General features: G+C 34.9%; 1 protein-coding gene across 6 annotated transcripts in view; it reads left to right on the forward strand.

Annotated features, from left to right (window-relative positions):
• LOC125658927 (tetraspanin-33-like) overlaps positions 1-18,311 on the forward strand; it is a 39,375-nt gene that overhangs the window by 5,256 nt on the left and 15,808 nt on the right. For all 6 annotated transcript variants that reach the window (XR_008798664.1, XR_008798665.1, XR_008798666.1 and 3 more), the window contains exons 2-5: positions 5,812-6,012; positions 8,120-8,293; positions 12,972-13,112; positions 17,356-17,400. Coding sequence is in view for 3 of the 6 variants with exons in the window: in XM_056149690.1 (XP_056005665.1) it covers positions 5,812-6,012; positions 8,120-8,293; positions 12,972-13,112; positions 17,356-17,400 (561 nt within the window). In the remaining 3 variants the exon portion in view is untranslated. The remainder of the gene's footprint in view (positions 1-5,811; positions 6,013-8,119; positions 8,294-12,971; positions 13,113-17,355; positions 17,401-18,311) is intronic.

Genomic DNA, 18,311 nt, shown 5'->3' on the forward strand with positions numbered 1-18,311 from the left:
AAAAATCTTTAAAAATCTTTTTCTCAAGAACCACTGAGCCAGAAAAGCTGAGATTTATATGAAAGCTTCCTGATATAATGCAGATTCTAATTGTTAAAATCACGGCCCCCGGGGGTCGGATGGGATCACAATAGGGGGTCAAAGTTTTACGTACAAATATATAGGAAAAATCTTTAAAAATCTTCTTCTCAAGAACCACTGAGCCAGAAAAGCTGAGATTTATATGAAAGCTTCCTGATTCAGTACAGATTCTAATTGTTAAAATCACGGCCCCCGGGGGTCGGATGGGGTCACAATAGGGGGTCAAAGTTTTACATACAAATATATAGGAAAAATCTTTAAAAATCTTTTTCTCAAGAACCACTGAGCCAGAAAAGCTGAGATTTATATGAAAGCTTCCTGATATAGTGCAGATTATAAATTGTTAATATCATGGCCCCCGGGGGTTGGATGGGGCCACAATAGGGGATCAAAGTTTTACATACAAATATATAGGAAAAATCTTTAAAAATCTTTTTCCCAAGAACCACTGAGCCAGAAAAGCTGAGATTTATATGAAAGCTTCCTGATTCAGTACAGATTCTAAATTGTTAAAATCATGACCCCCCAGGGATTGGATGGGGCCACAATAGGGGGTCAAAGTTTTTTTTTTTTTTTTGTTTTTTGTTTTTTGATATAGTGCAGATTCAAGTTTGTTAAAATCATGGACCCAGGGATTGGATGGGGCCTCAAGGGGGGAATCAAAGTTTTACATACAAATATATAGGAAAAATCTTTTTAAATCTTCTTCTCAAGAACCACTGAGCCAGAAAAGCTGAGGTTTATGTGAAAGCTTCCTGATATAGTGCAGATTATAAATTGTTAAGATCATGGCCCCCGGGGGTCGGATGGGGCCACAATAGGGGGTCAAAGTTTTACATTCAAATGTATAGGAAAAATCTTTAAAAATCTTCTTCCCAGAACCACTGAGCCAGAAAAGCTGAGATTTATATGAAAGCTTTCTGATATAGTGCAGATTCAGGTTTGTTAAAATCATGCCCCCCGGGGGTAGGATGGGGCCACAATAGGGGATCAAAGTTTTACATACAAATATATAGGGAAAATCTTTAAAAATCTTCTTCTCAAGAACCATTGGGCCAAAGAAGTTCACATTTACATGAAAGCTTTCTGACATAGTGTAGATTCAAGTTTGCAAAAACCATGGCCTCCAGGGGAAGGTTTGGGGCCATAATTGGGACTACGGTTTTACATGCAAATAGATATGGAAAATCTTCTGATGTGGACCAAGGTGACTCAAGTGAGCGATGTGGCCCATGGGCCTCTTGTTTAGTTAATGTAAGAACCATTCATGAAAAATATCAGGAGCATACTCAAAAATACATAAAATCCCTCTTGTTTTGAGTGAATCTTTTAACAGATCAAATGATTATAACCAAATTGGACCCCGAAAATATGAAAACACTGATTTCGGCATTCACCAGCTGTTGGTCTTGTACGTGTGATGCGAAATAAGTTGAAATTACTGAAAATAACCATAATTAATGATAAATAAACCTTTCGAGGATCAATGCCCTGCCTTTTCTTTGATAAATTCTATTTGTGGATGTTGCTAAATTTCACCTTACCTACCATAACAATTTTTTTTAAAACGCTGTATGAATCAAGATATATTCATTATGAAAATCAAATAGTATTTTTATTCAGAATATATGTTCACTCTTATAAAGGGGAAGAAAACTTAAGAATACCAGTAATAACATTTTCATAATTCTATTTTTATCATGTCACATAATTAGAAGAACCTAACCTACGTTATAGCATTTGTGAAGAAATTGATGATAAATGTATGGCTCCTTTAAGCTAACTGACTTATTTTAACAGGTACATCTTTTAACATGAAAGAAAACAAAAATTTCAATGTTTGTTAGGATAGAAAAATGGAAATTGTAAATGGCACCAACCTCCGTTACACCTAACCTGTATAACACAATATTTTAAAGATCTACATTAAAAAGCAATACAAGCTCTAACTGAAAGCATTTTTTCTGCTATCCAATTATGCATCAATTAACTCCTATCGGTATAACTAATATAATCCCCAAGATCGGAAGAAAAATTTAGCAAAATAAACAAGGGGATTATATTGTTCGAAAGCATACCACCTAAAATGTGTGTATTGTATAAACCGCCATTGCGTCATTATACACGGACATGGGAACATTGCCGAACATAATTGAGTTGCTGAGACCGAGTTTATACCCAAAGATGGAAACTGACGAGATTAACTACACGTTTTGTTTGTTTAAAATATTACATCGTTTCATGAAAGAAATACTATAAGTGTAAGAAAGTAATAATTACGCAAATATGCCACTGAAATAAAATTTTGGGAGTGAATTTGCTATAAAAATTTGCATGTTAAATTGTTTACAAATCTTACACTTGCTTAGTGCCTCTCTTTCGCTTTTTTCCGAACTGGTGACCTCCGAGGTCAATGCACGTCAGAGATTATTGACAGGATGACAATGATTCATGAATCGACATTTTTTGCTAATTTTTACGGTTTTATTGCTTTAGATTCACTCTGATTTCTTTTAAGTCATATATATTTAATTACAAATATGCAGTCTGGGCGAAAAATGCTAGACCAACTCCCGATTTCTAGTAAAAAAAAATTCGGACTAGTAGATTTTTTCCTGCACTAGCTCGATCGGACTAGTATAAATTTTTCTTTATTTAAAAAACACTAAAAAATCTGTTAACACCCCTTGTAGTAAGGTTATTTGAATGGCTGCATTTGCTTGCCAGTTTATTGAGTCCAAACTACTTTGTACCAGGTAATTTCATCTTTAATGTCGAATTCTAATATGCTGAAAAGGGTACGAAATGTCTAAGGTACGAATGTATTATGTAGCAGGGAGGGATCTTTATCGACATTATGTAGCAGGGAGGGATCTTTATCGTCATTGTGTAGCAGGGAGTAATCTTTATCGTCATTAATGATGTAGCAGGAAGGGATCTTTATCGACATTATGTAGCAGGGAGGGATCTTTATCGACATTGTGTAGCAGGGAGTAATCTTTATCGTCATTAATGATGTAGCAGGAAGGGATCTTTATTGACTTTATGTAGCAGGGAGGGATCTTTATCAACATTATGTAGCAGGGAGGGATCTTTATCAACATTATGTAGCAGGAAGGGATGTTTATCGACATTATGTAGCAGGGAGGGATCTTTATCAACATTATGTACAGGGTTTGACACTAAGGCACGTCCGACCGACCTAGTTTACTAAATGATAGGTCCTGTCGGGTAAAATGTTGATTTACTAGTCTGACTGGTCGTGTTTAAAAAATAAACAAATTTAAGAAACTTTACTTTAAATCATAAGATATTTTATTCTTTAAAAAAAAACTGTAAAGAGTTTGCAAGCAATTTTGAACTGCATGATGACATAATCTCTATTTTTAGTTCTAAATAGGTCAGAAGTGATGTTCTACGACATCTACACAATGTTAATTTATTAGAATAAATGATTATCATTAAATAAAGGGTGTATAGTATATGTTGCTTATTACAGCCCATTTGTTTGGAAAAATAATAATTATTAAGAAAAATAAAGATAGAGGAGTGCATTTTCATTAATGTAGATGGGGTGCTTACTTTTGAGAAGCAATAACAATGAAAATAGCATGTCAACGTATATATTTTTCAATGTCTATCTATTTCTTGAATATATATCTATCTTGTAAAGGCAATTTTTTCATGATTGAGTCCATTTAAGGCCTAGTATAGATTTACCTTAATTATTTATTGTGATTCAAACTGTTAATTCAATGGTATATTAGCAGAAGCAAAACAGATTTTCTTGATCTGTGTAACAAATATAATATTGGAGTCAACAAGCTTGCATTCAACCCACTAAAAATTATCTTCAGGCATATTATTGACATAATTTATTTATGGCTGAACATTCCTTTGACTGTAAACTTCCTGCTTGTCAATAAATTTTGTCTTGGTTGACTTGTCAAAGATTGTAAATCCCATTTCTTTAATACAGCCACTTTTAACTTGGTCCTTTTTATAGCTATAAAGTAGATCTATAAAACTGAACAACGATAATATCATCAAGTTTGTATATACATGTATAATATATCAGCGCTGAGAAAGCCACAATGTAAAGTATAAAAATCCAACAACACACCATATTACTTTCTTAAAGTGTCGGATCTGAAAAGATGCAAGGCAAAAAACAAAACAAAAAAATTATAAAAGCACTGAAAAGGTTATTGATATGTGAAATTTTTTACTTTGTCTTTATTAAGAGACATATATTATGTAAAGAAATATCACATACTACTGTTAATTCAGACAGACACACTATGTAAAAATGAAAAATATTAATAGGAACATTGTTAACAAGAATGATGCATTGACATACTACCAGCCAGCCAGAGGAAAAAAACAAACAATTAAGCTTTAAAAAAAACAAAATTTAATAGCCTTTGCACTTCGTATGGACAGAACAAAAATTTGATCCATTTCATTTCTAACAAAACAAATACTCAAATAAGTGTAAATTTCATTAGTCAATTCATTTAGATCATTGCCATACCTTTGCATTCACAACACAATTAAATGAAGGCACGTACTAAGTACTTCACATGTTCATATATAAACCTTGATTTTATGTCTATACACAAAAAAAGATATTTCACTAGCACTTTCTTAAAATTACTTTTATGATACTCATAAACATCAAATTGATTTTACTAAATTTCAATCAAATATGAGTAAATATATTTCAGAATTAAATTAATTTTGCTGAAAATAAAAAAAATCAATGCCTTCTTTGACTTGGAGTAAAAATGAAAGTGGGGCATTTACAAAATTCAGTTCAGTATTCATTTCCTTCCGCTTTTCACTCCCAGTCTTTTCGAAAAAAAAAAAAAATTATAAAATGTGCTGGCCTGGAGTAGGACGAGTGAACATGGCCAACAGTGAAATTTACCCCCCCCCCCCCCTTCCCCCCCTAAATTTTCAAAGTACATGTTTATCAAATACATTATGGAAAGTATTGTATAATTGTTACTAGTACAATTACTTTACTGAAACTTTATCAAATATGATTATTTCTTATATTTGTATCCACCCTAAGATATCGTTCCTGTCAATATCAGAAAAACAACACCGCGTACACAGTACTTTCTCTCTCTTTGCCCGCAAACAAGACTAGAAATTCACAAATTCTTTACAAACATGAAAACAGCATGAATGTTCCTTAGTACTGTAAGTAGTCTTACCTACAAACATCAAAATTAATGTAAACAATAAATTTTTTTAAACCAATTTTAAGTAATCAAATTGCATAAAATCAGAGATAACTGCAACTGACGAAGTCCATTATAATTAGACAATGCAATTTTAGCGGTATGCAATGCAGTCATTTTTGTTGTTTGTTGAATATTCATGCAATTTTCATACAAGTTATAAATTTCTTTGGTAATTTAAATTGATTTTACGATATTTACTAATCTTATGGACTTAACCTCACATATGAAGCAATATTAAAGGTGCAAGAATTGTCTTAACTCTTGAGCAAGTGTTTTGGAGTTTAATCGCAAAATTTATTAATTTATGAGGAGAGATACATATTTAAAAAATGCAATAATTTTCTAAATATGTTTACAGTAAGTGACTAGCAGTGCATGTACATATAGAAATTGAAACCACAATGGGAGAGAGAGAGTAACATCCAATAAAAAATTCAGTTGAGATTGAATTTCTTCAATTTTAAAAATCCTGTTTCAGTTGATTGGTGGAGTCGTGATAGGTATAGGAGTGTGGGCATTCATCGAAAAGAACCGATACTACCAGAAAGACATCTCCACTGTCTATGATGTCATCTTCGATCTTTCTATCATCTTTTTTATCATTGGAACCATCATCTTCATATTGGGGTATGCAGGATGTATAGGGGCTCTCAGGGAAAATGTCTGTCTACTCAAAATTGTAAGTATGCATGTATCCTTCAGTCTCAACAATATATGCTTAAAGTCTATTCATTTACAGCGTAATGTACTCAACAAAAAACTTAACTAGGGTTATATCCCTTACAGAAAATAGGTACATTTTGGGTTCACTTTGGGTACATTAAAAATGTACACGGAATGTACCCAAAAGGTACCTGGAATGTCACGAAACAACAATTGGTTTCATCTGCAACAACTCAACTGTCAGTTCCATCCATTTTTCATGTAAATAAATGCAGAGTGCCTGTACTCACAAACACATCTTCACGGTCTCCATTGACTCACTTGGGTTTAAATCAGTGCATGAATTGAATAAAGTGTTATTCTTCATTTTAACTTTAATCAACTGATTTTGGAAATATTCACATTTGCCTATATCTGACTTTCATAAAGAACATGCAGGGAACACTCTGAAAAAAAAAAATTATACCAAAAAAAATAATATATGTACTAAAGACTAGCTATATGTTTACACGCTGCTCAACATCGGAGGAGTCAACAGGTCCCGTACAATCTCTATAATTAGCTATATATACAGACAAAAACTTCGTCTGATATAGATAATTTGCTTTTGTTCAACAAATGTGCATGCTTTCCCAGAAATTGTAATCCCACTCCGTGCGTGTACTTTCAATATCACGCATGTCATTCTACTTCCGATTTGTTGAAAAATCGTAGTTCAGACGTAAAATAGAAAGTTGAATGTGTAAACACAGGTGCTTGAACAGTACCATGTTAACATGATCGCATATCTTCCTCCCCTTTAGTTTACAACAAATATTTTTAGAATAAATATAACTACTCACTTCCGAGGCAATAGTTCCGATTTTTGTCAGTTACAAATTATGAAATTTATATGTAAAAGATTATGCAAATATTGGCCGGCTTTGTGCGGGGCAGTTTCAAGAAATTTTATTGTAAGGTTGAGTGGTTAAACAACTACACCACATACTTTTCTTTATTAGTACTCTTTGGAGTTTTCCAAGGAGGTTATCTAGTTTCATTTTCGAAGTCTCCTATCTTGTCTAATTTTAAGATATATCAAAGATGCTAGAAATGGCAAGTTTTATGTTTCATGGTGAATATGCAATGGAAAATGAGTAATGAAACATAAATGGTTATATTTGTTCTATATATATTTTTTGTAAACTGAGGAGGGGGGGATGTGGTTATATCCACAAGCACCTATGAACAAAAAGGATGAAAATCAAATTACAACAAAATTGATAAGAATTAAGTTTAATTCATATGTGGTTAAAACATAGAGAACTGTTAAACACATGTAAATGTTTTAAACTGTCATACTCAAGGCTTGAAATTAAAAAAAGGGGGAAACAATCTCAGGTTTTTTTATTTCTGTTTGATAAATTTTTAACTTTAACTGGTAGATTTTCTAAATTATCCCTATAATCTACAGGACATGATGTCTGGTAGTTTTTTACGCTCTTTCGCCAACTCTGTTCCTCCTATGGCTTGAAAAATTCTTGGATAGCCTTGAAACTTTGTACAATGCTTCATTGCCATTTGTAGATGTGCATATTGTCAGGATAGGAGGATCCAATTATTTTCCTAAAAGTTATAGTGGATCTAAGAAGGGTGGAGGATGTAAAGTAGCTTGTGAACACTTCTCCTCCTATATGGCTTATCTGATAGATTTGAAACTTTGTACAATGCTTCATTGCCATTGTTAGATGTGCATATTGTAGGAACAGGAGGATCCAATTGTTATCCTTAAAGTTATAGTGGATCTGAGGGGTGGAGGGTGTAAAATAGTTTGTGAACACTTCTCCTATGTGGCTTATCGGAGTTCATAATGCCTAGTATGTTCCTGCCCATGCTTTCTCCTCCATACCATGCTGTACATTAAGGGGAGGAAGTTTCTCCTCCATACCATGCTGTACATTAAGGGGAGGAGGTTTCTCCTCCATACCATGCTGTACATTAAGGGGAGGAGGTTTCATTTGGAGCACTTCAAATTTGGGGAGCTGGGGAGACATTTATTTTCATAGAAACAATATGTAGTTTATTACTCATTTTATCATTTTATTTATGAAGTGTTGATTAAATGATTATCTTGTTCTTTACAGTATTACTATTCTATGATCATCATTTTCCTGGTCGTGGTGGTGGGCATTGTCCTAGCATTTGTATTCAGGGACAAGGTCAAGGAGGAAGTGACTAAGGTTTTACAGGAGAACCTTATTACCACATACCAGGATGATCCAGACAAACAAAGCACCATTGATTGGATACAAGAAAATGTGAGTATTATATGTAATGTGTCTTTAAAAATATTGATAAATTTAAAGAAATAAGAGTAAAAATTTGTACCTTCTTGTTTAATAGAGATAAGAATTGTCCCTCGATGTTAGATATTATTTGAAAGTGAAAGCTTCATCCTTTGGCCCCTGTATTTGTAAGCTTGATCTGTGTATTTGTAAGCTTGTTCTGTGTATTTGTAAACTTGTTCTGTGTATTTGTAAGCTTGTTCTGTGTATTTGGAAGCTTGTTCTGTGTATTTGTAAGCTTGTTCTGTGTAGTAGTGCTGATAACAAGAAGATATTTTCTGAAAATCTGTGAATGTGAATGCCAAAGGAATCCTACATGTATGTACCGTAGCTTATGAGTTTCAGTAGCTTCAGTGATAGCAATCGGCACAGATTTTTAAAAAACCCTCTTTTTTTAATCAACTACAAAACAAACAACTGTGTCAACTTTTTGATCTCAACTATATTCTGATTTTATGACTTTTCACATTACTATTATGACAATGGCACAATATCAAACAAATGCATTATATTGATGTGATGCCAAATTCTATACTATTTACTCCTTTAAAAATTACTATAAATTTTAAAACAAGGAAAGTTTTCAATATTTGTTGATTTTTGTTTGTCATGTCCGTCTTCTGTCTGTCCTTCCATCACACTTTGTGTTTAGCTCTGTGCTTAGCTCAGTTTCAAAGAAACTATTAAAGATATTTTTGTCAAACCTTACATGCTGATACATATTGGTATCATCTATTCAACTGCATCAATATTTTTTTTAGCTTGACCTTTCCTGTGACCTTGACCCCACTTTTCCATATTTGATGTTTAGCTGAGTTTCAAAGCAACTATTGACAATATTTTTATGAAAACTCTTACACTGATACATATTAGTAGTAGCAATTCAACTGTTGCATTATTTTATGACCTTGACCTTCCCTGTTGACTTGACCTTACTATTTTCACTTGTGTTTAGCTCAGTTTCAAAGCAGTTTCAACTGCCATCTCGACTTCTTCGTCAGACCGGAAATGACGTCAGCTGGTCAAGCATGTTTGCATAGTACACTCCAGTTATTGTACTTCTCTTGGGTAAAAAGTCCAACATAATAACGCCTTTTGCGTCCCAAAATACTGTGGCCCACAGATGGTTGCGTCTTGAACTTCTTTGGCCTCGGGGACCCAGGCCCTACCCACTGACAACTCTGAGCTTTATTCTCTGGCTCATAATAATGAAACCAAGTCTCATCTACAGTCACCAGACGCAAAAGAAAATCATCTTTTTACCTAAAATGCTTCAACAAGGCGCTGAATACTGATGCTCTGATTGCCATTTGCTCATCACTAAGGGATTTGGGGACCCAACGGGCTGTTAGCTTGTGCATACCTAAATGATCATGTAAGATTGTTGAAACGCTACCATTTGAAATGCCTAATTATGCCTGTGCTATTTCTTCCACCTGAATTCACCTATCAGAGTATACCAGATCCCGAACTTTCTTACACATTTCTTTGTTGGTGGCATCCAGTGGGCGTTCATCTTCTAAAGACGTTCTGCCACGTTTGAATTCCCCTACCCAGAATTTAACCTGAGCATAAGATGGTGCAGAAGACTCATAAACATCGGCTAACTCGCCGTGTATTTCCTTGCCTGTTTTACCTTTTAAATACAAGTACCGAATTATAGCTGGGCCCAATAATGTCACCAGGTGAAAGATTTCAGTGTTGATGGAAAGGAAAATACATACCAAATATAAAAGCTTTACCTTTTATGATGTAAAAGATATGACCAAGGTTAAAAGGTTTTTTGCCAGACAGACCAAAAACTACGATATATGCCCCAAACCATTGATTCTGGGGCAATGAAATAAATGGCCTAAAAGGTATAACAAAATAAGTAGAAAATAGTATACTGTTTTGCACATACAATGAAACACTTGATGAATTGATAGTTAAACTGCCAAAAACAATTTCAGGTATACTGATATTACTTGAATTCCCTAATTTGAGAAGATACAGGAAAAGTATTTTAAAGCATGATATACTTACATAAGAAATTGTTAGAAATATGACAAATCATAATGAACAATTTCAGGTAATCAAAAGAAGGGGAAACACTTGGGCCACAATGCTCACCTGCAGAATCACCTTGTCCCTGCTATTCTTCAGAAGATTTTAAAAGATATTTACCCTCTTAAATCCCCCATAACATGACCCAGCCTAGCTGGACCCCATAACATGAACCTGCCTAGCTGGACCCCATAACATGACCCGGCCTAGCTGGACCCCATAACATGACCCGGCCTAGCTAGATGGAGTGAATCCACACAACATGGGGATGGCTTATAATGTTCTTGAAAAGAAATTTTTGTGCCTCCCCCATTTCATATACAGTAAAACATGCTTTTAGCGATTTAGTAAAATGGTAGGGACAAACAAATTTGAATCATTATATTAAACGTAATTCGTTATACAATAAAATATCTGTATCTCGAATATGGTTTATCTCGAATACCTCGCTTGAGTCGAAGTCGACTGCCGGTCCCGGCCGTTTTCCCTATATTAATAAATGATTAAAAAAACTTTTGATATTTCGAACACGGTAATCTCGAATACCCCGCTTATGTCGAAGTATTTTCAAGGTCCCATGCTCTAAATTCACCTGGTTTACCTCGAAGTGCAGTCAATTTTCCACTCTGCTTACCATACCTGGTGACATTGAGTCACACATTCACGCCCGCGGCTACACCAATTATAATTAATGACCGCTAATCCACGCTTGCCTTTTCCGAGTAGACCCAGGTCGCAATAATTGGTTCAACAGCTTGGGTGATTAGTGAAGCCTTCCAACATTACAGATTAAGTCCACCGTCAATTATGACCTAACAAGCCCGATTCCAGGGATGCATGGTGTTTTGAATGATACACGCTATATCATTAACATGTGGGTTAGATAAACGCACAATATTGTCAAAGTGTGCTTGAAAGCATACATGCCAACTATACCGATTTAGGCGGGATCCTCCCGATTTTACGTACCCTTCAAGAAAGCTCGATCCCGCTTTCCCGATTGGGAACGCAAAATTGACCTAAAATCCTGATTTGAAAATTTTCACCCTAAAATTTACGAGTTTCCGAGTTTTTCGACCGCCATATTTTGTCAATCGGGATAAGAATATCAGGCTTGTTTATTAGATACATACAGATTAATTTCTTTGTTTATTTAATGCATACAGAGGTGTTAATTAGGCACAGAAAATCATTTCTCCCTTGACTTCTCGCTTGAACGCACACAGCTGTCCAGGTACAGGTAACATAGCCTGGAGCAATTAGGGGATTAAACTTTTCCTTTTGAAGGGGTATGCAAGGTGAAGCACATAGATTTAGGGGTAAATTAAATAACCTCATATTAAAAACAAACAATAAATACAGTGATATGATAAACAAGCAAGAAAATCAGAATCTATATAGATGGTTTTTTTAAACCGAAAATAGAACAATAAAAAGCATAACTGATGATTTCTTCTGCTTATATTAGAAATATTGTAACGTTCACCAGTAAAAATAAGATGAAAATAATTAAGATGAAATAACAAAGTCTCATGTTAGGTACACTTAATTTCTTCTCCCTCCCCTCTGCCAAAGATAATGCAAGTTGTATTTGTTATGAGAAGGGGGTAGTTACAAGGACCTGTCAAGACTGCAAAAGTTGATGACTATGGTTAAAAAAAATTGTGGTAGGGGGTTTCCTTGTGTTTAATTATTGATGATCTTAAGAGAAAATTTATTTCTTCCAATTTTTTTTTGGGGGGGGGGGGTGATAAAATTAATAACATTTACTTACTTATTAATAAGGAAAAAACACACATATTAAAGATGTATTAATAAATGATATTCATATAATAAATTTAAAAAAGAAATAGGATAAACATTTATTTTCACGACAAAATGTCACGAATTTAAAGCTTTCAAAACTGTCGTTACACGCAAAATCCCCCATGGGAATTTTCAAAAGTTGGCATGTATGTGAAAGTAATGCTCATTATAATAACAATAATGAATTTAATAATACACACTTCATCATCAAAACTAGAACAGAGAAAACATGAAAATCTTGAAAATCCGTCTTTTTTGTTTCTTACATAATAGGTTCTTTCACTACAACGTAATAGCTACATCCCAGTCGTGCCTGGGCATCAGTAAAGTAAGCAATCATCTTAATTTTGAAACACAATGTGAATTCAATGGGATGTTTATAGATAATTATAAAAAAACCCATAATGTTTGTCTTTGAAATTCCACAATATTAATTTTTCAACTTGCATTAAACTATTAAAAACGGCAACAGGGTAATCATTGTTGTTTATAATGCAAATCCCATACTATACATCAAATACATGTAGCCTCAAAAAAAATATTCCAGATAGATTTTTGATATCTCAAACCCCAGATATCTCGAAGTTTTTTCGAAGTCCCTCGGACTTTGAGATAGAGATATTTTACTTTATTCAAATATTCTAAAACTACAGGGAATGAAAATCGATTTGTTGTAATCATGATGACAATATTTCCCAAATCACTTAGTGTGACACTGGTCTGAGAATCAGAAAAGACTTTCAGTCCAAATATCCAAGTGCATGCCCATATACATTGTGTTTGTTTTTACTTTTGTCAGATTGAGTGCTGTGGAGTGAAGCAGTATGATGACTGGAGTAAGAATGAGTATTATAACTGTACTGGAGAGGGGCTGGGTAACCCCAGTCCCCTGGCCTGCAGTGTGCCGTATTCGTGCTGTAGGAAACAGGACTCAATATCAGTGAGTACATTATCAAGGTTAGGATAAGGGTCATATTTGGCCCCTCTCTTCAAATATATTAAGGAGGTAAAGAACACTTTATATGGGATATGAACTTGGTTGGTCATGTGATCAAATCCTGTGAAACCCGACGCTCTTCGTCAGATTTGATCATGTACTAACCAAGTTCATATCCCAGTAGGGTTCACCACTTCTTTAAATATATAACCATGGAGGAAGCTGCGTACAAGTTTTTACTAGGTTTTATTTAATCAGTTGTTATACACCCGTAAAAGACGGGATATATTAGGGATATATTATGGTATGACATCGTCTGTTTGTCGGCACGGACTTGGTATGCAAAATGAACCATAAGTTCCAGGATCTTACAACCTAGTATATTTGATCACCATGGAGGAAGATTCCAATGGTTTTTCAAGGTCAGTTTGGTTGTAGTATCAGTTAATAGGAAAACCTTGTAGGTAGAATACATATATTTGGGCTAGGATCTTAATTGGTACTCATACTCCTCATGCCAATTGAAGTCACAAGCCTCCTCTCGGAGGAATATAAGTTCAGTTTGCATTTCAGCTGGATTGGTGCATTATGAACCTGCTTTTAGAGTAAAAGTAGGTCAAACAGTTTTTCAGATTATTTTTCATTATGAATACAAATATTACCCTAAAATGTTGTCACAACCGCCCTCTCAGAGAAATACATAATTAGTTCACACTTCAAACTTGATTGGTGCACCATGCTAAAAGTAGGTCAAATAGTTTTATGGACTTTTTTCATCATAGATACAGATACTGGCATTTGTTACAACCTCCCTCTCAGAGAAATGCATTATCAGTTCACATGCCAGATAGATTGGTACATCATGACCTACTTTAAGGCTTTTGTATTCAGAATGTGTATGATAACAATTCAGAGTGCATAATGTGCTTACAGGTCAAACAGGTTTATTTTGTACTGTTTGCGGTACTCTTGTTGTTAATATCAAGAGCAACTCGGATTTGTAAATTTATCATTTGCATAGTACTCTTTGCAATCAAGTGTATATGTATTTATTTTCCCAAGAGAAGTTTGGAGACTTATTGTTCTTGCACAGGTATCTGAATCTTCATCAATAAATAGATATAAATAGAAAAAAGAAGAAAAAACCCCTATCTATATATATAAATACAACAGGTGTGCAATGGCATTTTGACCCCTCCTCGACTCGGGTCTGATTTTATTATTCAATTCACTGAAACAAGCCTATTCTACGGCAAGGTTCTGTTGCTCCAGAAGTCTAAACTCCTTTGCAAAAATCCAACAACGATCATACTTTAACGATATTTTGAACATTCCCACCAATGCCTTGACAACAAAAAATCACATATCTGCTCAAACTAATCTAACTCCACCAAATTAATCAAATTTACAAATAACTTTAGGTAAAATTGATAAGATATGATATTGTGATAAGAAACAATAGGCCCATGGGCTACATCACTCACCTGAGTCACCTTGGCACATATTTTTAAGATTTCCCCCTATATATTAATTCGCATGAAACTTTGATCCCTATTGTGGCCCCAACTTACACCTGAGGGCCATGATTTTTACAAATTTGAATCTGCACTATGTCAGGAAGCTTTCATGTAAATGTAAACTTATCTAGCCTGGTGGTTCTTGAGAAGATTTTTATAGATTTCTATATATTTCTTTGTAAAATTTTAATCCCCTATTGTGGCCCCATCCTTTGCACGTGGGCCATGATTTTAACAAACTTGAATCTGCACTATGTCAGGAAGCTTTCATGTAAATGTAAACATTTCTGGCCCAGTGGTTCATGAAATAAACATTTTTAATGATTTTCCCTATATTTTTGTATGTAAAACTTTGACCCCCTAATGTGGCCCCATCCTATCCCCAGGGGCCATGATTTTAATAAACTTGAATTTGCACTCTGTCAGGAAGCTTTCATGTAAATTTGTACTTTCCTGGTCCAGATGTTCTTGAGAAGAAGATTTTTAAAGGTTTTCCCTATATATTTCTTTGTAAAGCTTTGATCCCCTATTGTGGCCCCAACCTACTCCAAGGGGGGTTGGGGGGGGGGGGTTCATGGTTTTAATAAACTGGAATCTACACTATGTCAGGAAGCTTTCATGTAAATTTCAGCTTTGCTGGCCCATTCGTTCTTCATAAACAGATTTTTAAATGACCCCAATCTATTTTTGCATTTTTGTGATTATCTCCCCTTTGAAGGGGACATGGCCCTTCATTATTACCCCCGCAACAAGTTGTGGGGGGGGGTATACTGGAATCGGGTTGTCCGTCTGTCCGTCCGTCCGTCCGTCCGTCCATCCGTCTGTAGACGCAATGGTTTCCGGGCTCTAAAGCATTATCCTTTCCACATACCGTCACCATATCATACATATGGACTACCCATGGGATGAAGATGTTCCCTATCGATTTTGGGGTCAAAAGGTCAAAGGTCAAGCACACTGGACATCGAAGTAGCAATATGGTTTCCGGGCTCTAAAGCGTTATCCTTTCCACGTACCGTCACCATATCATACATATGGACTACCCATGGGATGAAGATGTTCCCTATCGATTTTTGGGTCAAAAGGTCAAAGGTCAAGTGCACTGGACATCGAAGTAGCAATATGGTTTCCGGGCTCTAAAGCGTTATCCTTTCCACCTACAGTCACCATATCATACATATGGACTACCCATGGGGTGAAGATGTTCCCTATCGATTTTGGGGTCAAAAGGTCATAGGTCACGCGCACTGGACATCGAAGTAGCAATATAGTTCAGTTTGTCATGCCATTTGTTTTTTACACTCAGAAAAGAGGTAGTTTATACCTATTACCAACACCCTTTGGGAGATTGGGGTAAGCGGGGGGTATTCTTAGTGAGCATTGCTCACAGTACCTCTTGTTTGAACAATCTTGAAAGCCCTTCACCCAAGGATGCTTTTTGCCAAGTTTGGTTGAAATTGGTCCATTGGTTCTGGAGAAGAAGTCAAAAATGTATAAAAAGTATACAGACGGACAGATAACAGGCAATCAAAAAAGCTCATTTGAGCTTTCAGCTCAGGTGAGCTAGAAATAAAGAATTTTATTTGTGTGTTGTTTGTTTTGATTTTGAATTAATAGATATATTAGATTGAGTAACTCTTGTACAGTTTTGGTTTCCCTTCTATGATTCGGAGATGTGATTTTGTGATGTCACAGCATTTATTTTTTGGCCTTAAAATGGCATTTTCCTTTTATTAGCCATATAAATTCAAATGAAGGATCTCCCAACTTTAGCTGTGACATATGGCCTCCGATGATTCAGTAAAATATCAGAGTTTGAATTTTGCCATTTACAATACCCCAAGATGTCAATTAATACCTTAACTTACAGCTTTGGTAGTTTATTTTACTGAAAAGTTTGTTAACATTAAGAGCTATGCAGTCTTTTTAAGTCGGGGTTGGTTTTGTTAAATCTCTATTGATATTCATTGAATGACCGGTTTTTAAAGCATTTGTTTATTTCGAGCACAAGGTTGTCCAGATTTCTCCTTTCTATTACAATTCTTTTGTAATAAAAAAAATTGTATGCAAAAGGCAAGACTGGACAATCTTGTGTTGGCGATAAAATTCATAAAAATCTGCAGAAACTGCACGTTTTCTTTCTACCTCATTTACCTGTAATTACATGTATACATACTAAATGAGGGAGGGGCAGCCCCTGAGTCCCTCTTCCTGTTGTTACGCCCTGTGTTATTTGGATTTTAATCAACAAAGAATACACATTTTAACACTCTCTGTCTCTCTCTCTGTCTCAATGTCAGGCATTCAGTTTATTATATCTGCTTAAAGTCAGGGGAAAAGCCAACATCAACATTACTAAGAGTTATTAGGTAATTTTATTTCTCCTAGTCTTAACTTTATGGCACGGTACTGTTGTACATAACAAAATACACAGCTTTATACAGATACTAAAGTACCATTGAAAGTCTGAACTGGACACGTGACTCACATGATTCATGCATGGCCGAGTGACGGTGGATTGTAAACACTGATTGAAAATAAAATAATTCTGGATAAAACATGTAAAATAATGTATGACATATCTCATAAATACGTACTTGCGATGTTAGGGCATTTTACAAGGTGAAAATAAAATTGTAGAAATTCAGACCATACAGCTTCAACAAGTTCAAGTTGTATAAATAGCAAATTGTTTGGGATTGATAATTGTTTAAAAATTTTAATTTTAGACTGGTCTTCCAAATATTCTTTGTGGAAAAGATGTCCTAAAGATGGTAAGTATAACATGCAGAAAATGTGTTTAAAAGAGTCCACTTTGGAATTCTAATTTTTATACTCCCGCATAAAAATACGGGTGTATTTTGCTATACCGTTGTCGTCCGTCTGTCCCTTTAACATAGAGAACATTGTAATCAGAAAACTACATTCCCTTGATGTAAAATGCTTTACAAATTAAGGTAGCTCATATTACACTAAACTTTTATTCAATGACTCATAAATCACCTCTTATGAAGTATGATTTCACCATCGAAAGAGTGATACAATCTCTCGGTTATTTTATATGAATTTTTTGTGTTTTTTCCCGGAATGATAAAAAAGGTGTTTGGTTTGCAAATAAGAGATTCTAGAGTCCAAACTTCGCTGTGATTGGGTGGATGATATGAATATCTAACAAAACATGCCTAAATGACTCGGATATAAACGTTCTAATTCGATAGAGAAAAATATTTATGAAAACTGAAAACGTTATTTGTTAACATTTCTAAATGTACGAATAAAATCTTCAAAGAACATGTCAGTTGGAAAAGAGATATATCGAAGAAATATAATATAAAAAGAAATTGAAAACATGTGTTACACCCCAAATCGTCGCCCAGCGCCCTGGTGACGATTTGGGACAAGATTGCACTATCATTAGGGGCGACAATTTAGGATGTACTATAGGACACCCCAAATCTTCGCCCGTCCTAAATCGTCGCCCGCCAATATTTTATTGATGTTTTTAGGATAGATTACACAGAAGTTATTTTATTGTACCCCCTCTTATATGGGGGGTACATAGGTTTAACTTGGTCTGTTTGTCTATCCGCTCTCATATCTCTGGTGTTTGCTGACCGGGCTGAAATTTTGTATGTAGATTACAAGTCACCCTCTGACATGACTCCCCAATGAGAATTCTGGAATT

The sequence above is a fragment of the Ostrea edulis genome, chromosome 9, assembly GCF_947568905.1.
Source record: "Ostrea edulis chromosome 9, xbOstEdul1.1, whole genome shotgun sequence".
Taxonomy (NCBI): domain Eukaryota; kingdom Metazoa; phylum Mollusca; class Bivalvia; order Ostreida; family Ostreidae; genus Ostrea; species Ostrea edulis.